Source organism: Sciurus carolinensis, chromosome 1, assembly GCF_902686445.1.
Source record: "Sciurus carolinensis chromosome 1, mSciCar1.2, whole genome shotgun sequence".
In the NCBI taxonomy this organism is placed as follows: domain Eukaryota; kingdom Metazoa; phylum Chordata; class Mammalia; order Rodentia; family Sciuridae; genus Sciurus; species Sciurus carolinensis.
This window is the reverse complement of record NC_062213.1, coordinates 202,817,246-202,839,679: the sequence shown is the minus strand read 5'-3', so window position 1 is coordinate 202,839,679 and position 22,434 is coordinate 202,817,246. Positions and strand designations below refer to the sequence as shown.

At 56.4% G+C, this 22,434-nt stretch overlaps 1 protein-coding gene across 8 annotated transcripts in view; it reads left to right on the top strand.

Annotated features, from left to right (window-relative positions):
* The first annotated feature begins 242 nt into the window (after nucleotides 1-242).
* Nucleotides 243-22,434, top strand: part of H6pd (hexose-6-phosphate dehydrogenase/glucose 1-dehydrogenase) — a 29,275-nt gene continuing 7,083 nt past the window's right edge. Inside the window, exons 1-4 of one of the 8 annotated variants that reach the window (XM_047553595.1) lie at nucleotides 243-543; nucleotides 10,238-10,874; nucleotides 11,987-12,104; nucleotides 21,532-21,801. In XM_047553595.1, the coding sequence (XP_047409551.1) occupies nucleotides 539-543; nucleotides 10,238-10,874; nucleotides 11,987-12,104; nucleotides 21,532-21,801 (1,030 nt within the window). In that variant the 5' untranslated portion in view covers nucleotides 243-538. Of the gene's footprint in view, nucleotides 544-892; nucleotides 1,015-5,141; nucleotides 5,344-6,081; nucleotides 6,129-8,100; nucleotides 8,430-8,708; nucleotides 8,972-9,012; nucleotides 9,150-10,237; nucleotides 10,875-11,986; nucleotides 12,105-21,531; nucleotides 21,802-22,434 lie in introns of those variants that run through there. The other 7 variants (XM_047553575.1, XM_047553585.1, XM_047553621.1 and 4 more) reach the window with 7 other exon arrangements.

Here is a 22,434-nt window from a genome sequence, read left to right as displayed (position 1 = left end):
TGGAGACGCAGCCGGGCAGCCCTACCCTGGGCAGCCGAGTCCAGGACGAGACAAGCGCTGAGGATGGGAGGGCTGGAGCCGAGCCCCGCTCGCTAACCCAGGAAACAGCCGAGGCCCCGCCTCCCACCCCGACCCTGAGCCGAGGCGTGGCCGCCCTGCGCCTCCGCCCCCTCCGCGCGCCCCCTGCCGGTTCCCAGTGCGCGCGCGCCCCTGCCCCGTGTGCGCGCGGCGCGGGGCCGCGGTGGCCTGAGGCCTGCCTCGCTGGACCGCGCGCCCCGGCGCCCGGAGGCGTCTCGGGCTGGGGAGCGCGCCCGGGCGCACTGGGAGCGAGAGGCGCGGGCCCGCGAGACGCGCGCACCTGCCGGGCGGGGGCCCTGCGCTCGCCGGCCCCGCGCTCGCCGGCCCCGCGCTCGCCGGCCCCGAGGACCAGGAGGCGCGGGCCGGGGTCGCAGGCCCGCTCCCGGAAGCCCCCGGGGAGCGGCCCCGCCTGCCCGCGCCCCGCCACCTCCCGGAGGAGCGGCGGGCTCTGCGGAGCGCGATGAAGTAAGCTGCCACCCCGCTTTCTCCCGGCTGCGTTATTTATAACCCGCCGGCCGGCCAGCCCGCGGGGAGCCGGGCCACGGCGGCCGCCCGCGTCCCGGGCACCCTGCTGGCCCGCGCGCCGCCCTCCACCCACCCGCCAGACCCCGGCGCGCGGCCCGCCTGCCGCAGAGCCAAGGACGCGCCGCCCCGCGGGCTTGGTGGCTGGTCAGTGGGAGGCGGCCAGGCCCGTGCTGGGGCAGCCCCAGGGCCCCAGCGTCCCCTCCAGGCCTCCGAGCGACGTCCTACAAGGCGGGCGCCTGCTTTCCCCCTGCGATGTTTAAGCTTTGGCCTGGCTCTGCGTTTCAGCGTCCGGGTGCACTGGCCAGTGATCTTGGGTCTCTAAAAACTAGCTCACCCAACTTGGAATGTTTGGCCAGAAATGAGAAATTCTGGCGACATCCTAAGGCCAAGATCCTCCCCTCGCCCCCCATGGTACGTGAAAGGTAGCAGATGATAGAAAACTCCTATCGAGTGCGCATATTTAACATTATATTCCACATTTTCTGCAGCGATGAATGATTGACAGTATTCTTGAGTTTATGAGACTCATCTTTGGATAAATTTTGGGAACACCGGAGATGAAAGTGCTGTGTTTGGCATGAGCAGAGCTCATTTTTCAGATTGTGTGTATGTGTGTGTGTGTGTGTGTGTGTGTAGAAGTTTCTTTGAAATACATGACTGCTCAACAAAAAGCCACACTAGGGAAAGGCACTCAATTTGTTTTCATCCGAAGACTGGAGTTTACTAAGTTACTATCTGAATGGTCGGGGCCATTTCAAAAGGAAACTAATCTGTGAGCCAACAGAGGGAAACTGAAAGGAATACCTTTCATCCTTTGTAGCTGAGTCACTTCTTGCTTTACTTATGGAATTTGAATAAGCCAGAATCTCATTGCTTGTTGCCAGACCTCCTCATGGAATCTGCCAGGCTCTGACCCAGGGATCCTGACCTGTCCAAGAGCAGGAGTGTAATGTTGCTGTTTGCTGTCCTGGGCTGGGAGTCAGGTGCCATTTGCCTGGGAGATCTCTCACCAACATGTCCTCCCAAGGCATGTTTACGCCCCGATCTGGCTTGTTCTGGCCAGACATTAAAATGAGATAGGTTAACTCCTCCCTATGTATCCTAAAGAATTAAAGTCATCATATGATAGCAATACATGCATACCCAAGTTTACAGCAGCACAGTTTACAGTAACCAAACTATGGAACTAGCCTAGGTGTCCATCAACAGACGAATGGATAAAGAAAATGTGGTATATATACACAATGGAGTTTTATTCAGCCATAAAGAGAGTGAAATTATGTCATTTGCTGGTAAATGGATGGAATGGAAGGACATTATGTTAAACTAACTAAGCCAGACTCAGAAGGTCAAGGTTGTATGTTTTCTCTCATATGTGAGAGCTAGAGGAGAGAGGAAAAGAAATGTGTGTGGGGGGGGGAGTCTCATGAAAATCGAAGGGAAATCAGTAGAACAGAGGAGCCATCCATAGAAGGGAGGAAGGGAGAGAGGATGGAAGTGTTGGGGAGTGATTTTGGCCAAATTATATTATTAGAGTGTGTGCAGGTGCAAAGAGGTAACAACAAATTCCACCATTATGCACAACTACGATGCACCAACAAGAATATGGAAAGGAAAAAAAAAAGGGGAGGTTATCCCCATTTTCAGCTGTAGAAAAAGGCCCAGAGCAAGTAAGTGGAGGGCCCAGGGTCACTGAGTTAGGGGTTTGTGCTTGTCCCTCTTTATTCTTCCGACCAGAACCTTTTAACCCTGCCAGCATTGTCCTCTTTACTTTTTCATCAGTAGGATGGGAAGATCCTGATGAACTGTCTGCGCCGTTCTTTGGCATTTTTTCTGTCCTGAGATGGTTGAGAAGTTTTGCACAGTTCCAGGGAGCAGGCAAGAAGAGCCTTGTTGGTCGTGCTGGTGTTCAGTGATGAAAGCGAGCGTTTCCGGGTGCTTGCGCTCGCTGAGCATTGCCCAGGTGCCCCGGGTGGACTCTCCGCGTGCCCTTGTAATCAACTTGTTTTGCCATTCTGTGGTCGAGGTGCCAAGAGGTTAAATGTCTTGTCTGAGGTCACTCCACTGTTGAGCAGCACAGCAGAGCTGAATCCAGAGTTCTCTCACTCAACCAGTTCTCCAGAAACTAGCCTCCAGGGCCTTCCAGGCTTTAATAGAGCAACCTGGGCTGCAGCAAGATGCCTTTACACTGCCAGGAGGAGGGAGTGTGAGGCCCAGGCTGATTAGCAGCCATTAGTGTTCAGGGCAACTTGACCTCAGGGAGCAGAGCTGCTTCCAGCGGGCCGGCCTGTGTGAGAGACCTGGCTTGTGTGGCCTCAGCCACCCATGGTCCAGTCTTACAGAGGAGCAGCCCATGACATGTTCCCATTTTGTCATTTGGGGAAGTAGCCACACTGGATGAGAGGTTAGCTCTGGAACCAGACTGCTTATATTCAGATCCTGTAACCTCTACACTGTCTGACTGTCAGCAAGTTTTCTTACCTCTCTGCATCTTCATTTCCCCCCTACTCATGACTAAACATGGGGTTGATGGTAGGACCTACCTCAGAGTTGTGGAAAGAAATGATAGTGTTTAACTCTGAGCCTAGCATTTGGCATCCCGTTCGGTACTCTACCAACAGCTCATATCATTAGTAGTGTTGTTATGGTGGCGAGCAGTTGCCGATGTACGCCCTGTCCCTGTGCTTCAAGTCACCTTTGGAGCTTCATTCCAATGTGCTGTCACTCAAACACAGGTACTGCGCATACAAGGTGACAGCAGACCTGTGCAAACGGGATTTGTTTATTTGTTTCTTCAGCAAATGTGTGTAGAGCACCTTCTGTGAGCCAGGCCATTTGGAGACTGGGCTGCTGCAGTGGGCTGAACAAGCAAGGGTCCCTGTTCTCCTTGGACTTAGATTCCTGTGGGGAGGACTAGCGGGCAATGAGCAAGTTCAATGTAATCATCAAACAGAACATTCCAAAGTGGTGCACACCCAGAGGGAGAAAGCAGAGAGGGGGGCTGAGAGTGCAAGAGGGAGGCGACAGGTTTACAGTGTAATGGGGGGAAGCCCCACGGAGCTGAAGTTGGGGGTGGACTAGTGGACATCCGCTGGGGTTGGGGGGCATAGGCAGAGGGAACAGCAAGTGCGAAGGCCCTGAGGCAGGAGGTTGAGCAGCGGAAACTAGAGAGGGCAGGACAGCCGGAGAAGAGGTCCGGGAGGCGATGTGGAGGGGGACCTGAGTGTGTAGAGCTTCAGCTGCTGAACAGGAGTAGCGAGCTTTGACCTACACTCTGACTGCTGTGCTGAGACTCAACTCTCCAGGGGCCAGAGGTAGAGGCAGGAGGCCAGTTAGGTTCCCACGGTAACCGAGACTGATGGGTGGAGTGGTAGAAGGTGACCAGGAGTAGTTGTATTCTAGATGAATTTTATAGATAGAAACTATAGGATTTGCCATCAGATCAGATGGTCCCAAGATGAGTGACTTTGACACCTGGAAGGATTAGAGTTGCAATTTCCTGTGAATGGAATAGGGGTGGAGGTGGAAGGGTGGGGACTGCATTTGAAGCAGGTTGGGGGATGGATCAGTTCAGTTTTGCATACGTTAAACACCCAGCTAGTGCCGGCAGCAGTGCCCGATGGTACTGGTCTGGAGAGTTTGGGGGGAAAAGTCCATCCTGGGAATACAGACTTGGTTATCTGGGCAGTTGTGTGCTGGTAAATGTTTAACAGCTGACTGCAGGGTGGGGGAGTTGTTGGTGGGGAATCTTATTTATAGTCTTTGCCAGTGTCTGTATAAATATTCTCACTTTGGCCAACTTCAGGCACACTGTTCTAGAAGATCTTCACCTTATAGATCCTGTAGCTATAAATAATGTCAAGAGCATACATGATAGTAAAAAAAAGCCAGATGATTAGGAGGTTATGAGTTTTGAGTATTTATTACCTTTGATTTTAATATAATTTATATATAAATGTATTCCATGTTGATGATGACTGTGTTTAAAAACTGGTTTGGCAGTTTCCTAAGAGTTTAGCACTCAGACCTTCGTGTGAGTGTGAGGCGGGTCCAGCATGTCACTGATTATACCACCCACAATCGCTGTCTTAAGAGGTGCTGGGAATGAGGATTCCCTTGGGTCGGGGACCTCCCAGAGCTGGATCTGGAAGCTTTTGGCCCAGCCTGTCCCTGAGGGAACCAGTGCAGATCAAAGTCCACTGTCAAAGGGGCTTGTCTTGCATCAAAATTGATGTTTTGCAGCTTTGGGCCAGAACAAGAAGGAAGCATGCAGCAAAAACCCTTGGGTTGGCAGGTGTCCTGTACCTGATGCTTTGGTTTTAAGTGAACTTTAGTTCGAATTCTTACTTTTCTCCCATGTGTTCTTTTAAGAAGTTCAAACTCGTAAGCTCTTCCTTCCTGGCAGCCTTGTTAGGTGTCAGTGTTTTAAGGTGTCCGCGGGGGCGGGCAGCAGCTGCTGACCTTACCCTCCCAGCGCCTTCCTCCCGCCCTCTTCTGCTGGGCAGAGGCTCAGCACTGCTGCCTCCTGAGGTCGACCAGAAACAGCTTTGCTGCTGGAACTCGGGCACTGGCTGGCTCTGCCGGTGCTGGGCCTGGACAGGGTCAGCTGCATGGGCTCTGGCCATATCTGCCTCTTCCAGTGGGGGACAACAAGGACCAGAGCTGCATTCTGCTCTAAACTCCCTGGCTGGCTTTCAGGGCGCTGCCTTCTGGGATGTTAGCAGGTCCCTCGTCTAACAGGTGAGTGTCTCCCAGGGTGAGGGCTCGCACTCAGAGCTGGGCAGCCCAAGGTGCCTTGTGCCCCTCCCTGGAGGAGCCCCCTGCCGGGGGGAGCCCCCACCCCAGCCACCCTGCCCCTTATAGCCAGTGCATTTCTGGCTGGCCTCTTGTCTAAGAATCATAAATGAAACTGTGTCTTCCACACTCTTAAGTCATAACTTCAACGAGCCCTGTCTTAACTTCTGAGTGACACTCTGGTATCAGCTCCCTGACCGTAATTGGTTCTGTGTTTCCCAGCCCTGCAGTGCTGGTGGCAGCTCTGAGCATCTCCCTGCTGTGCAGGGATCTCCCTGACAATAGGGTGGGCCCTCCTTTCCTCGGAAAGCACAGAACTGAGGGGCAGTGCAGCACGGTGCACGGTGCACGCACTGCAGCGTAGACGCTCCTTCCCAGGTGAGGAAACTGAGGCCCGCCAGGCGCTTGACGTGTTCAAGGTTGTGTGGTTGTTTGGGGGAAGGGCCCCGACAAGCATGGCCGCACTGTCCAGTTCCCACTCTGAGACCCCTCCTTCTCTGTCCTACGCTTCTCTAACTCTTCATTGAGGGTTCTCTTATTGATTGAGTTCTTCTTTCTCCCCCTCCTCCCCCACCTGCTAGTACTGGGATCGAATCCCGGTGCTCTACCACTGTCCTACTCCTGCAGCCCATTTTATTTTTTATTTTGAGACAGGGTCTTGCTGAGTTGCCAAGGTTGACCTGGAACTTGCCATCTTTCTTCCTCAGCCTCGCACATCAGTGGGATTACAGGCATGTATCACCATGTCCAGCTTCATTGTCTCCTCCTCCTCCTCGTCCCTGACCTCCTTTTGTACCAGGGATTGAACTCAGAGGTGCTCTACCACTGAGCTACGTCCCCAGGCCTTTTTAGTTTTAATTTTGAGACAGGGTTTTGCTAAGCTGCTGAAGTGGGCCTCACACTTGTGATCCTCCTGCCTCAGCCTCCTGCGTTGCTGGGATTACAGGTGTGCACCACTGCACTCGACTATTGATTTCTTAATTAAAAAAAGAGAGAAGAAAATTTATAGTTGGATCTGCCACTGGAGCCACTTCCATATCCCCCCCGCACCCCGCAACTTCAAGTATTCCGTATCTCTCAGAGCAGAGAGAGAAGTGAGTGTTTCAGAAAAAACCTTCAAAGGTACAGCCTCCGCCAGGTGACAGAGTGGTGCAGACTGAGGGTAGCAGTGCTGGATCCATCTGTCTTCCCTGCACCTCTCCTCTGCTCCAGGGGTTGGGGCCCTTTCCTGACTTTACTGGGCATCTCTGGGTGTCCTTGGAGGGTGTCTTTGCTAGTCTTCCTCTTGCTTGGGGTGCAGTGGGAGCACTAGTCGGAGGGTTCAGTGGCTCCCAGGCTCTGTTCTCGGGCTGTCTGCAGGCTGGGCTGGGTGTCCCTGGAGATGAGGGAACAGCGGGCAGCGTGTTCCCGAGACCCTGGTGTTCCTGCAACCCTAGGGTCTGGAGACACTTTACATTTCATTAGCTTAACTAGTTACCATCCGTATAAGTGACTTTTTTTTTGGTCACTAATCGTCTCAGCTCCTTTTCACCCCCCACCCCCACCCGATCTTGAAGATGTAGTCCTAATGAGGCCTTAGGACTGAGAAGTGGGGTTGACCCTGATGCGTGTTCCTCTACTGAGGAGGAAGTAGGTCAGTGTAGTGACCCAGGGCTGGGGTTCAGGACTTCACAGCCCCTTCCAGCTCCCAGTTCTCACCTGTAGAACGAGGCTCGTAGCGCAGGGCAGTGTGCGTCAGTCACCTGCGTACGCCAACTACTTGCTCCACATAGGTACTATTATTTGGCTCAGGAGTCAGCAGCCAGTTGTCATGGGGGAGGGGCAAATTAAACCATTTGATGCTACTTAGAAATACCGTTTGGACCTGCCCTGCCCTAGACCCCCTGAATCACATTGTCCTGGCAGAGGGAGGGCAGGCTTGTCTGTTTGGGTTCTGAGTCCCCTGTAGGTGCTCCCTGGAGCAGCCTCAGCACTTGAAGCCCCACCCCTGACCTTTTTGCATCATAATCTGCATGTTAAAAAGATCCCTAGGAGATCCAGAAGCTCATTAAAGTTTGAGCAACACTCTTCAGGTTAAAAAGCATTACAAAAGCAAAACTCAGTGCACACAGACATACCTCCCACACCACTTAGGGAAGGGTCGCTCCCTAGGTGTTTAGCAACCGCAGAGTAAGTAAGCAACCATGTTCAAATACCAACAGTTTCAAGGAGAGCTGGGAACGGAAGCAAGAGATAAGCACCGCTAACCTGAGAGCAGCCGGACCAGGGCTGGTGGCCTTTAGGGGGGGCCTGGGTGAGACTGGGGTCCAGGATGCTGTCCATTCCAATGTCCCTGGTCTTCTTGGGGGCAGGGCTCTGGGCTCCCCACCTGCCCGTCCGCCACTGAGTTTCCTGAGCTCCTCCCTGTAACGGGCGTCCAGAGCCCTGGCTCCCAGGACCCAGTCAGGAGTTGGAAGCGCAGCTCGCCAGCTGGCACCTCCTCCTCCAGGCTGTTCTCTGGGCTTCGGATCTCTCTGCACTGACCTTGCAGCCCGTCCTCCCTCCGGGCAGGAGATTGCCCAGCTGAGAAAGAAACGCTCATGGGGCCAAGGACAGGGAGTGGGAGGCAGAGGAAAGTCCATCCGTGTATTTGAGGGCAAGTGCAGATACTTGAAGAGCAAGAGAGGAAGGTTGGCGGGCCAGTCGGTGGCCTTTGATTGATGGAAACGTCAGGCGTCCTGCGGACACTGACACACACTGGGTCTTCATCTTGGTTAGGCCATAACGAGGGTCATCTTGGGGGTGGATCTCTGGAGACATGAGGGAGATGCAGAGCGGGAGAGCTTCTGACGTCAAGTCAAGAGGCAGATGGGTCCCCTCCGGGCAGGGATGGGGGGCGGTAAGCTGGCCAGCTCTGCCCAGCATTTTACAAGTTCCGGTTCTTCTTCGAGCCTCGGTTTCCCTGCCTGTGCATCCGTGTGTGCAGTCATCTGATAGCCTCTGAGGTCACTGCAACTTTGCTCCTGTCTGGGGGCGTTCCTGGCATATGAAGGGTGCGTAGGAGCTTTGGTTCCTCCTCTGCTCTCCCATGGGCCCTGGTGCCAACCAAGGTTCCTTTTCTCCTCACTTCCTCCTGTCCTTTCCCCAGAGCCCAGCCTGGTGGGAATTGGAGGATGGGAGATGCATGGGGACGGTTGAGCACACTGGGCCTCACAGCCTTGGCAAGAACAGGCCGGAAAAAACAAACATTCGGGCATGTTTGTGACCCGCCCCCGGACCTCTGGCCCCTCAGACAGGCAGCTGCTCTGGGCCAGGCCGAAAACCAGCCAGCACAGCAGGTTTGCCTCAGCGTTTGTGGCTCGCAATTGCCTGGGAGCCAGGGAGCCTCGGGTCAGCCCCAGCTCCCCACTTCCCCACGGTGGGAACTGCATCCAGCGGAGGCTTAGCCCTTCCATCCGCAAGAGGGGAGACGGAGGAGCCCAGCCCGTGGGCCTCTGTGGGGTTCGGTCTGGAGAAAGCGAGGTCTGGTGCGCACCCTTGGCCCTTGTGAACGCGTGCTTACTGCTCTTCCCAAACAGCGGCTGCCAGGAACGCGGTACTTAGAGGGTGGTGGGCACTGGCCTGCGCGTGGTGGCAACACCACCCTGTTCTCAGTGGGCGCTGAGTTACAGTTAGAAACCAGAGGCTCCCAGGCACGTTGTGCAGTCTGGTGACTACAGATAGCCATCGAAAGGCAGGAGGAAGGAACTTTGGATTTTTACCACAAAGAACTGGTAAATGTTTGAGGAGATAAATATGTTTAAGCCGATTTAAAGATTTATATATATATATATATATGTATATATCAGACTTACATGATACCTCATTAATTTGTACAATGTTTATATTTTTGTGTATCAGTTAAAATTTTTTAAATTAACTCGTTTTGCTGGGCATGGTGGTGCATACCTGTAATCCCAGTGGCTCGGGAGGCTGAGGCAGGAGGATTGCGAGTTCAAAACCAGCCTCAGCAATAGCAAGGCACGAAGCCACTCAGTGAGACTCTGTCTCTAAATAAAAAACAAAATAGGACTGGGGATGTGGCTCAGTGGTCGAGTGCCCCTGAGTTCAATCCCTGGTAAATAAAAAAAAGGTTTTATTCTTGTGACAACCCTGTGATGGAAGTGTCCCCAAGGCCCTCGTTCCAGGTGAGAAGCTGAAGCACAGTGAGGCTAATGAGCAGTCACTAAGGGGCTGAGCGGGACTGACACCCCACAGTGGGTTCTAGAGTCTGCTTTTGTTTTTCTGTGGTGATGGGGATCAAACCCAGGGCATGGTGCATTCTAGGTACGCACTGTGCCACTGAGCCAACCCCCAGTCCCAGGGTGTTTTTATTTCCCTTGCTGGAGCTGCTTCTGGTAGTGATTTTGTGCACTTTCTCCTGGGAAGAAATGAGACGAAGTGAGAGGTCACACCCTGTCACAGCCCAGCCATCCCCTGAGGACCTGCCGCCATTCCTGGGCTGGGGGTGCCTGCGGTCAGGCTGAGATGGGCTGTGGGTGTAAGGGGCACAACTCCAGCCCCAGCCTGGGGGCCTCCGTCTTGCTCTGTGCCACTTCCCCTTGTTCCTGGCAGCAGGTTGGTCCATTCTCTATCAAGTGGCCTGTGACTTTCCCAGGCACAGTCCTTGTTTGCAGGGCAGACACGCTACCCACTGACTTCCTGGCACAGAAGCCCAGCTGCCCAGGAAGGAGGGGGACGCTGGGGGATGGCGACACGTGGGGATGTTTCTCGCCAGGCAGGAAGTGTTTGCTACTCTCGACACAGCTACCTGCTTGTGTCTGACCTTCCTTTTTCCTTGTTTGTCTTTCCCACATCCCAGGAACCCAGGTGTTTGGAACATGCTCACGGTGGCCGTGTGTGTGGCCCTTCTGGGCTACCTGCAGGCCCAGGAGCTTCAGGGACACGTCTCCATAATCCTGATGGGAGCCACTGGGGACCTGGCTAAGAAGTACCTGTGGCAGGCGCTTTTCCAGCTGTACCTGGATGAGGCTGGGAAGGGCCACAGTTTTAGCTTCCATGGGGCTGCGCTGACAGCCCCCAAACAGGGTCAGGAGCTCATGACCAAGGCCCTGGAATCCCTGTCCTGCCCCCAGGACATGACACGCAGTCAATGTGTTGAACTCAAGGGTCAGTTCCTGAGGCTGAGCCAGTACCGCCAGCTGAAGACAGCTGAGGACTATCGGACTCTGAGCAAGGACATTGAGGCTCAGGTCCAGCGGGAAGGCCTCCGGGAGGCTGGCAGGATTTTCTACTTCTCGGTGCCACCTTTTGCCTATGCGGACATTGCCCGCAACATCAACAGCAGCTGCCGGCCAGGCCCAGGCACCTGGCTGCGGGTTGTCCTCGAGAAACCCTTTGGCCATGACCACCTCTCAGCCCAGCAGCTGGCTACAGAACTTGGGAGCTTTTTCCAAGAGGAGGAGATGTACCGTGTGGACCATTACCTGGGCAAGCAGGTGAGCTCCAACCCGGAACCTGCCAGGGCTGGGGTGTACCTGGCACCAGCGGGCCCGTCAGCAGGGCCACACCACTAATTGTGGAATCAGGCTGGAGGGCATTGTGAAGTCTGAGCCGCGGGTCTCCCTGCGGTGGGCAGGAGATGCAGACGCGGAATCCCATGAGCCACAGCAGGACTGCTCCTCTCGCCTGTGCGTTCAGCCTCTTGCTCTTGGTGTATCCGTTGGTTTTGCTTCTCCCGCGGTGCTTGGGCTGATTCCCCAGATTGTCCCCCCTCTTCTACAGAGGTGGCCCAGGGCCTCTGCTGTCTGGACTTGGTTTTCTGTTGGGGATACTGTGGAATTAGAATTAACTCTTCTGTCTTGTATCTATCGGTCTTAAAAAAAAAAAAAAAGTCTTTTTATTCCTGAATTCTGTTTTGATCCAGAAGACTGGTAACAAGATCTGAAAACTGAATAGGGGCCAAAGGGACCCTAAGCCCACGTAACTAAGCCAGCTCAGAGGCAGGAGTTTGACCTCCTGAGGGATGCAAGTCCCCAGCCATTTCACTCTGCACAGGCCTCAGAGCCTGGGGTGGTTCAGTCCCAGTGCCCCGGGCACAGAGTACACTGCACCTGTGCTCCTTGGTACCTGGGCTGCTGGGCCAGGTCACGTGTGGTGCCCCAGAGAGCTGTCCTGGCAGAGGTGTTGCTTTCCACCCCCGGAGTGCAATTGCTGTAGTCCTAGTCACAAATAGTGGTCCCCAGACCAGAGCTGGTCCCGGTGAGGTCCTTACTTCTTGACTGCAATATGAGAAGAAATACCGAATGCATTCAATTGGAAGCTTTTCTTGCTACATTTTTGGCATTAAATATGTTTCATTAAAAATTGATAGTCACAGAAGGTAGATAATTTTAAGTATTTTGGGGGGGAGTGCTGGTAACTCTGTTTTGGTCACTTAAAAGTGTCTGGAGTCTTTACTGGGCCACGAGCCCCTGAAGTCCAGAAACGATTGCTCAGAGAGCATCTTCTCCCCTGAGCCAAGAATAGAAAGGTTTGGAGCCCTCGGAGCCAGGCCCTCTTCTTCATCCTGAGCTGAACCCTGAGCATGACCAGGCTTCCTCCCTGCCAGGCGGTGGCTCAGATCCTGCCCTTTCGAGACCAGAACCGCCAGGTCCTGGACAGACTCTGGAACCGGCACCACGTGGAGCGGGTGGAGGTTATCATGAAGGAGACTGTGGATGCAGAAGGTACGTGAGTGGCTTCATGGCCTCGCCTACCGGGTGTTGGGGAGGGCAGTGGGCCCTGCGGGCTGGAGTGGCAGCCTGGCCCCTGCACTCTGACCAGCTTGGTACCCAGGGAGATTTTGTGCTGGTACGAGGTCTCCCTCCAGGGCCTGCTGTGTGCACTCCGCCCTGGGCCAGCCTGCAGGCTGCGTGCTGGCAAAGCCCAAATCGTCCCTGCTGCCCGTAGGGGCATTTGGACCAGCAACCTTGCCTGGCGCAGACCCTTGCAACAACTGGCAGGTGATAAATGCTGGCAGCTCCCTGGATGTTCCGTGAGTGTGGGCGAGACCGCCAGAGTTGTGCAGGGGCTTCGCCCACTTTGGTACTTGCAGGAGTGGCACTGTGCCTGAGAAGCCCCCGTCCCCTCCTCGCCACCCCCTTCCCCAGGTGTTGGCCCAGCTCCACCCTCTTCCTCACAGGGGCCTTGCTGACCACCTGTGAGGCCCACCCCCACTCTCCAGGCGCTGCAGGTCTCCCCGCTCCCTCCACGGTGCAGTCCTTCCTTGTGCTTGTCCTGTCTGTCCTGGAATGGTCGGTCCAAGGGTCAGGCCCGTCTTTGCCTCTGCCTGGACCTTGGTACCTTTCTTCCTCATCTGTGGATGATGGCGGCTGAGGTCACTTGGGCTCTGGCGTTCTGTCAGCACAGGTTTTGAGCACGGACCACGTTTAAAGCATTGGTTGTTACCCAGTGATAATTAGAAGCAATTTTTATTGTGCCCTTAGGTACCCCAACAGTGGCACGAGGTTGGGACTATTCCTGGGCTCCTCTTACAGACGAGGTCTGGTGACATGCCCAGGTCCTCAGCAGGAGTAGTGGAGGCTGGCCCTGGGGCAGCAGTGTGCCCAGCTCCTGGGCTCAGCACACAGCCCAGTGCCTCAGAGCAGCCTCCTGTCCAGCTCAGCCCTGTGGCCACCTTCTGCAGAAGCAGGGGTGTCCTGGAGGCCACTCTCCCATCCTGCCTGCCTGCAGTGGGCACCTGGCCAGAGGGGAGGCCCTGAGCCCTTGGGGAAGGCCCTCTCTTTCTTCCTCTCCCTCCTCCCGTGGTTGCTCTTTGGCTTCTCTCCTTTCCTCTGTGAAGGTGTGTTTAGTGCTCGCAGCTCTGCCCCAGGCCTCAAGGCTACAGAGTAGTACGTGGCCCAGCCTCTGTGCCCTGGTACCTCATAGATCAATGGGGATGAGAGACAGATGCCCCTGCGGGGGAGGCAGGCCCTTGGGGCTGTGGGGCAGGTGAGGTGGGAGGGCGGAGGTCAGGCGGGACTTCCCAGGCAGGCCTTGAAGGACGTCCTTTAGACGTGCTGGTTTCTCCACTCAGGACCCACATCAGAGGGCAGGTCCTGTTCCCTTCTCCCCCTGCTCCCTCGGGGAGCCTTCATGGTCTCAGGGAGTCCTCCCGAGCCCTTCCAGATGTCCCCTCCTGGTCCTTAGCAGGGCTCAGGTGGCAGCGTCCTGAGCCTGTGTGCGATGTGCTGGCGGGCTGTGTGCCTTGTCCTTGCTTCACTGCAGAGTTGAGCTGCAGATCTGGAGCAGGCAAGAAGTGCCACTGCCACCCCGCTGCGGGCCAGCGGGCGGTGCCTGCGCCTCTCTGTGCTGTGGTTCTGCCCAGTCCCTGACAGGGATGGGAGTGGGTCCTCTCCTCTTTTCTGGCAGCAACTTCCTCTGCCTGCTGTGGGGTGCAGAAGAGCCGTGATGTCGGCACACTCACCTGAGTTCTGCCACCTTGTATCATGTGCCATTAGTGGGTTCTTGGCAGGGTCACATAGAGGCAGGGGCTAGGCAGACTGCAGGCCTGACCGTCCTAGCCAGGACCGAGGACCAGACAGAAGGGCAGGCGGAGGCCTGGGCAGGTCTCCGGAGGAGGAGAGCCTGTGGAAAGGATCTTGGGTTTGAACGCAGCGCCGGCCTGGGCTGGCTGTTCCTGTCCTCAGGGAAAGGCCTGGGGTGGGTCTGCAAGGCTGCTGCAGTGGGTGGTTCTCGTTGCTCCAGAGCTGGGGCAGCCCAGAGCAGACGGGGCAGCTGGGGCTTCACTGTGCCCCCCGGACGGGCTGCAACCACCGAGGGTGGCCCCAGGGCTGGTCCTGATTCCGTTTCTGTCAGAACTGGCCGGCAGGCCCAAGGTCTGGGTCTCACTGGGGTCTGGGTCTCACTGGTCAGCCTGTTTCTCTGCCAGTTGCTCACGTGGGCCTGGAGCAGTAACGGGACCGCTCCTTGCTGCCAGGCCCACCTCAGCAGGGGTACTCGGAAATGGGGCGTTTGCGCATCTGTGTGCAGAACAGGTTTGGCCGCACCCCGAGGAGGTGGCTGGTGCAGCTCTGGTGACACCCTCCCCTTCATTCTGCTTTGGACCCTGATCCAGGCTGAGAGGAAGGACGGTCCTACAGATCTGCAGCCCACCCCCACCCCCAGCCCTGAGCCCAGCATGGGGCCCGGGCTGCACCTTGACGGTGGAAGGCAGGCTGGAGGAGAGGACCTCCTGTTGGAATTTGGTGGACTTAGGAGGCCAGGGCCACCGCCACGGGCCTCGCATGGGTCGAAAGTTTCTGTGGCAGAATTCCAAACGCTGCAGTCTAAACATTAGGCAGAAGGACCAACTTCAGAGGCCATTCCCGTCTCACCTGCCCGCCACGCCTCTGGGAGACCCCCTTCTCTCCTGCAGGTGTGCAGCCCTTGCTGCCCCTGTCCCCGGGAGGGGCCTACACTGCCCTGTGTGCTGGGAGAGGCCAGGCTGGGGATGTGGCGCTCTCCTGGCCCAGGATTGTCGCAGCCCTGGGAAGGGGACTTCTAGCTGCAAGGTCGTTTGGAGTCTTCCCTCACCCCGCTCACCCACATCCAAACGGTGGCAGCGGCTTCCCCCGCTCCCTCCCTCTGTGGCCGTGTGAGTGGTGGTGTGTGTGTGTGTGTGTTTTTTCCTTTCGTTCTGCCGCATCCTCTGGCCAGGAGCTTGCTGCAGAGTCAGCTGCACCAGCTGGGGGTGGCAGCAGGGGAGGAAGGGACGGAGGATCCTTCAGCAGCTCCCTCAGCAGCTCCCTCGAAGGAGGCTGACCTGGGTACTCCTCCCAGGAGCCCAGGCCCCTGAGAGTCATAGATTCCCCTGGCACAGCAGCGTGGGCCATAGCAGTGACCTTGGCCAGGTGGCTCGGCCTCTGTGGCCATGACCCCGTGGCTGGCCCTCATGGTATTTGCAGACAGAGGAACCAGATCTTTCATGACAAAGGTTCAGTGGTCGGGGCTGGGCCACCGATGCAATTGAAGTTCGGCCCCGTCTCTGGCCCAGCCGAACCTGGAATCCTGCCCAGCGCTCCACAGCCTCCCCTTCCGCCTGTCCTCCGCAGTTGGCCTTCCAGCCAGGAGGTGCCCAGGGGCACAGGCTCTGCCGCCCTAGTTTTTCCTCTGGGCAGAAGGCTCTTTTTAATTTTTTATTTTTTAGAAAAAAAGGAGGGAGACTTACTGAGGATGTCCCTTCTGCAGGGGTTGGGGGGACGCTATCCCCACACAGGGGACACATTTACCTTTGAGGGGTGGAGTGACCTTTCAGTGCCTCTCACCAAGGGACCAAGGTAGCCAGGGTCCTCCCAGGTACACACCAGCTGTCCTGCCTTTGCCTGTGTGCTCGAGGGGGCCCGGAGCTCACTCAGCAGGGCCAGCTCCCCTTTCCGGCCCATCTGCCATGCTGTCTGCAGGGTAAACCTGGGGCAGCTGCAGGCCTCCTGTCCAGAGAGTGCCAGCCCACCAGCTGACCCGCCCTCGGCGCGGCCCTCACCTCTCCTTATTTTTAGTGATCCCAGAAGACATTGGTAGGGATGGCAGGTGGTTTCAGTTCTTTTTTAAAACGTATCTGGTTTTGCTGGGAAAACCCAGATCTTTCTGGCTGTCCCTTGAAGGCTGTGACCTTCAGCATAGCCTCCGTGTAATGCTGAGAACCCCTGCTACCTGTCTCTTGGGCTGGTTTTAAGGATTAAATCAGATAGTGTTCACGGAAATATTTTACAAATGGAAATGCCATCCTCCTTCCAAGTTTGCAAGGAGAGGGAGCTGAGGTGTTCATAGTCCCTTCCACGGGACGTGGGTCGGGTTATTATAAGACCCTCAATTGGTTGGTGATACTCTTATCCCCCTTCTTACCTCATATTTCTCTCTCTCTCTCTCTTCCTCTCATATGTAAATCTCCTTTTATTGAAAATCTGCATAATATATCTTTTAATAGCTCTATATATTTGTTCAGTTGTTTATTCCACAGAATGTATGATATAAATTCTGTATGTAATTAGGCATTTTGATCATTTCCAGTTTCGGCAATTTTAATTAATACTCTAAGTATTTTAAACAATCGAGATAGAATTCACATACCATAAAATTCACCCTAAGTATGTGGACCAGTGGTTTTAGTATTATTCCCAAAGTTGTACAACCACTACCTATTTCTGGAACATTTAAGAGCATTCAGCTTTCTCTCCCTTCAAGCATATTTTTGCTGGGGAATTAGGAGGCCAAGAGTACTCTCCACCCATTCTTCCATCTCATTAGATGAGCCTCGTGATGAAGGACAAGGCTGCAGGCCTCCGTGCTTTGTCCTGGGACCCCGCAGGCACTCTGGACTTGCCCAGATGGGGGCCAAGTTCACGGGGGGGGGGGGGGGGGGGCAGGGCCTTGTGCTTACAAGGCAAGCACTCTACCGACTGAGCTATCTCCCCAGCCCCTGCTTGTGCTTTTTTCTGTTCCTTCAAACACTGGTGGATTTCAGCCCTCAGCCTTCAACCTAGGAAAGGCTACCAGGAGCAGATACCTGGGAGTGACTTGAGTAAGTCACCACACCGTACACCAGCAGGAGGGCCAGCCCCTCGCCTCCTGTCCTGGTGCTCAGCTGCACGGTAGCCTCTTCCCTCGATGTCCCTGAACTGGAACTCCGAGAAGCAGAGCTGACCAGGGTGGGAGCAGAGTCCATAAATGCATAGGCTGTGCTAAAAACAGGGGCACCCCTGGGAGCTTGAAATGAGGGAATCAGGAAGCTCTCCTCCACCCAGTGGGAAGCAAACGCACCCATGGCGAGCGTGCTCCCCGGGAATCGAGAATTGAGAGGATAAAAATAGGAAAAGAGCCACTTAGGGATTTGCTAAATTAATGAATAGTAAGCAGATAACAGAGCTTTTAGGGACCCTGTTGCTTTCCATCAAAAATTCATTTATTCTTAAAGCCTTGGTTCTCTTCTTCATTCTTGAATCTACTGTAATCCATGGATTCTCTGAAACATGGTTTCTCATATTTGAACATCTCTGGAGGTGGGTTTCCCATCGAGGGTGACATGCTTGATTGACAGCCGGTTTCTTCGTGGTGATGAGTAGCGGTGCTTCCGCCTGTGATGGCGTTTCAGGTTGGCGGAACCCGGTTCATCACCAGCCTTTGACATCTACCTGAGCCCTGGCTGCACTGCACACCTCCAGTGACCTTTCAGGTGCCCTCACGGGTGCTCCAGAGTCAGCAGGTTTAGAACTGACCATCACCATGCTCTCCTCATGAAATGCCAGCTACTTCCCGTCCCCACTCTATTTCCTGAGTGGTCTCTCTTACTGCCTCCTGCCAGTGTTCGCCCAGGCTTCCTTGGTGGCAGGTGGCCTTCTGCGCCCTCCGTCTCTATTAACTCCTCCGTCCCCGCTGCAGCCTGCCAGGGAGTACGGACAGCGGACATTCCATTTTTGATGTGTGGCAGTGTCACTTGCTTGAGATCATGGGGCCAAAGACAGCAGGGCTGGGCTTTGAACTCTGGCCCAGAGACCACGCTGCAGATCAGGAGCCTGAGATCTCCCCCAGTGCTGGAGCGGGAACCCCAGGGCTGTGCCTTCTAGGCCTTCGCCCTGCCTCTGCCCTGGGTCAGGGGTCTGGACGCTGACCGTGGAGCCGGACAGCCACCGGGTAGTCTTTGTTCGTCCACTGAGTAACGGCTTTGCACTTCACCATTTCTCACTGCCTGGGCCTTTGCTCCTCCCTTCGAGTGCGGCCAGTGCGGCCTGGTGGATCCAGTCTCCGCCAGCCCCATCTCTGGGCTCATTGTGGATCCCAGGCGGCGCCGTCTTCCTGGACCTCCTCTTCGCTGGTCCACCTCCCTACTCTAAGACGTTTGTGTGGCTATGTTTGAAGTGCGTGGGACCGGAAGTATTTTGGATTTCTTCAGATTTGGGGATGTTGGCATGTGTGAGATACCTTGGGGACAGAGCCACATCTGAATGCGGAATCAGACGTGTTGAGTGTGGCCCATCACACGGTTGGCGTGGACTTTCCCACTCGTGCTGTCCTGTGGGCTCGCAAAGGCTTCCAGTGTTGGAGCGTTTCAGATCTTCAGATCTGCCTGGAGGCCTCTGCTGCGGATGTGCTCTGGCCGAGCAGAGTCTCTCTCTCTCTCTCTCTCTCTCACACACACACACACACACACACACACTTTTCTGAGACAGAATATTTTTTTAAAAATCCGAATTATTCATGCACATTTAAAGATTAAGCAAGGGCTGGGGCTGAGCTCGGGGGTGGAGCGCTTGCCTCGCATGCACACGGCCCGGGGTTCCCATCATGCTTAAGGATTCAGACTCCGCATTTTCCTGAATAACTGGAAGACCAGCTCCCCTGGGTTCACAGCCCGTGAGGCACCCCTGACTTAGCGGGGGCGAGGTGAGCCAGCCCAGCACACGCACCCCAGAGTCACAGGCGCCGCTGGCCTCACTGTCCTCCTGGCACTTCCACTGGCAGTGGCTTTGGGAACGCTGACCTTTGGCCCGGACCTCCTTCCGAGCCCAGCTCAGCCTCTACCCCTGCACACTGTTTCCGAAATCTGTGGCGCTCAGACCACTCGGCTGCGCGCTGAGTTTGATACTCAGGGTTCAAGGGAGGCAAGTAGTGGGGACCACAGGCTCCAGGGCCAGTTGTCTGGGCCTCAGTCTCCTTTCTACCTGTTTACCAGCTGTGTGAGCGTGGGCACACCACCTCCCCTCTCTGAACCTCGGTTTCTTTATTTTTCAAAGTGGGGGTAGCAGACTCTGTAATTGGGGGGTGACGGCAGGATCTCCTTAGGTATCCGTATCGTGAGGACTGCATTATGAACGTTCACAGGTCGTCACTCATTATCACCTTTTCCTTGACGTCTTGTCAACAATATTGTAAGGACTTCGAGGGCCAGAATGTGGCCCGGGGAGCTCCGCCACGTTTTCTCAGGGGGATACTTGGCGTGTTGGCCGTACAGCTGGGCCGATTGTCCTGCACACTTCAGGGTTGAGCTCCCCCGCCAGAGCCACACCCTGGAGCTCTGGCTGGGGACAAAGCTGTGAAGGTCTTCACAGGGGCCCAGTGTGCCTCCTGCTCTCAAGAGGGCTGCTGGCTGCATTTCTTCTTCTCTTTTCTTTTTTGGTACTGGGGATTGAACCCAGGGGCCCTTAACCACTGAGCCACATCCTCAGCCCTTTTTACTTCTTTATTTTTGAGAGAGGGTCACCCTAAGTTACTAAGGCTGGCCTCGAATTTCGGATGTGACCGCCTCAACCTCCTGAGTCACTGGGATTACAGGCGTGTGCCACTGTGCCCAGCTCCTGGCTGCATTTCTTCCCACAGTGCTGGTGCCTCTGCCAAGAGTGGCTTATTGGGCTGAATTCAGGGCACATTGTGCCACCAGCTATGGCCTGAGGGAGCACACAACGAGCCAGTCAGGGAAGGTGCCAGGGACCCAGGGTGGCCGTTCTGAGGGAGTGTGCTGGGTCCTGCAGGTCTGAACTGGGGCCCCCTCCTTTTTGTCTGAGTTAAGTACCAACCAGATGCCAGCTAGAGGAGAATGCTTACAAAATGCATAAAACCATGGCACAGCGAACCCCGTGCACCTCCAGTTGGTTTTTGCTTTTATTTATTTATCTGGAGGTGCGGGGGATGGAACCCAGGGCCTCCTGCCTGCCAGGCAAGGACTCTGCCCAGCTCCTGCTGGTTGTTTAGGGAGACCCTGTCATTCCCCAGGTGGCTCTCCCTGGATTCCCTCCATTTCCTCTCCCTTACTATTCCCGATTTTGGGTGGATTATCCCTGCTTGTCTTTAGTCTTCCATGTGTGTCTGATTCCCTAAGCATCTGCTGCTTGATTTCCCTGGGGAGTCACACACTATCCATGTCCAGGTCTGGGCCTTTTTGTCTTTCCTCTGTGTGTGCGTGTGCGCGCGCACGTGTGTGTGTCTGGTGCTGGGGCTAGAATCCAGGGCCTCACGCAGAAGGCCCGGCTCCCAGCCCTGGCCATCTGATCGTAGCTGGTGCTGCTCCATGGGACCTTTGCATCGTGCAGAGTGGCACAGTCAGGTGCTGAGCACCTCGCCAGGCACCGGCGTCACCTCTGCGGGGGCTCTGTGCCCAGTGTTCTGTGGTGCTGCTTCCTGTGGCCTTCAGCCAGCCCTGTGCTCCTGCCTCAGACGCGCCTAGCTGGAGCTGCTGGTTCCCTCCTGCACGCCTGTTCCTCACTGTCTGCCCTGTTGCTCAGGCCCAGATTCCAGCACCTGTCTTGGGTCCTTCTCTTTGCTCATGTTTCTGTCCGCTCCAGCCTGGTGCCCCTTCTTCTCCCTCCAAGGCAGCTGAGCAGCCTCTTCCCTGGTCTCCCTGCTTCTCCAACCTTCTCCCGCAGGGCAGGCCAGACCGCTGCTCTAACGTGGGCTGGGTCTGGACTGCTTCGAATCCTCCAGCAGCTTCTCTTGGAGCCCAGAGCAAAGTCCTGCCTCCTGACCTCATCCCACCAGCCCAGGCTCCTCCCCAGCCTCAGCGCCCACTGTCTCCATGTCCAGCCCCAGGAGGCCCAGCTCCTTCCTGCCGCCGGGAGGGTGCACTGGAGGGCCCTTCCCCTGACCTGCCCTCCCGGACGCCTCCAGTGCACAGGGGCCTTTCCCTCACCTCCTGCCGCAGCCCGTACTGGCATCCCCTCCCGTTCCTCCTTCCGCCTCCTTGCAGGGGCCCTGTGCATGTGTGTGCTGGGCCATGGGGTGGCATCAGTCGGCCCTGTTGAATGGCAGGATGCAGAAATAGAAGTCACGTTCGTTGCCCGAGACCAGACACTTGCACAGGCCGGTCAGACCCAGGGCCACGGCCCTCAGCTTGGTACTGTGACCACTCCTGCACCAGCCTGGGCAGGTCCAGCAGGGCAGGCCAGCGGCCTGCCAAGGACTGCACGGGGGTCTGGGGCTGCAGCCTTCCCACGCGGGTTCCTGGAGGGCCCGGGACCCGGGCCTTCTCTCAGGCGTTTCTCCTGGAAGGGCTGTGGCTCCGACGCCCTGCCTGCCCCCTGTTCCCGTGTGCTCTGGCATCCCCCCGTCACCGGCCCTTTGGACTGAGGACAGGGATGCGCAGACAGGTGTGTGGGTGGGGGTCTTGACGCCCCTCCTTCCTGCCAGGTCGCACCAGCTTCTACGAGGAGTATGGCGTCATCCGCGACACCCTGCAGAACCACCTGACGGAGATCCTCACGCTCGTGGCCATGGAGCTGCCCCACGAGGTCAGCAGCTCGGAGGCCGTGCTGCAGCACAAGCTCCAGGCCTTCCGGGCCCTGCGGGGCCTGCAGAGGGGCAGCGCCGTGGTGGGCCAGTACCAGACCTACAGCGGGCAGGTGCGCAGAGAGCTGCAGAAGCCAGACGACTTCCACAGCTTGACGCCAACCTTCGCAGGTGGGCTCCGGGTCATGGGCTGCGGGGCGGCCAGCAGCCAGAAGCAGCTTTCCAAGCTCAGTGCCCTTTGGTTTTTGGCGGCAGGGACTCGAGGTGGTATTTTCACAAGAATGCTCAGTGCATGGCCACCTGCCCCTGCCCTCTGGCCTTCTGCCAGCCTAAGGCAGTGGGTCACCTGTGGGCACTCTCTGGGCAGATGATGTCCTAAGGGCAGTGTTCTTGTGTTGGCCTCTGTTCAGGCCCAGCCCACAGAAGCTTCCCGAGAGCTTACCTGAGAGGCTCAGACCAGGTGCTGCCCTTGGGCGGCTAAGGCCTGGCCACCCAAGTGAAGAAGGGTTTCAGCCCACGCTAGCCCGCAGAGCCCACTGGGGCCATCCTCTGAAGTCCTGGAGGCCCAGCACTTGGTGGGAGAGGCTGCATCCTGCGCAGGGAACGCCCACGGGGAGCCACATCTGCCCGCGCAGCCTCTGCACGGGGCCAGGTGCTCTGCATCCTCACATGTGCAGACCCGTGAGGCAGTCCTGGCTCTCGTCCCGCTCCGCAGGTGCAGACAGGGGAGGCTGGTGAAGTCCTGCAGCTATGCCAGGCTTGGAGCCTGGCATGAAGTAGCCGGTCAGCATCCGGCTCATACCA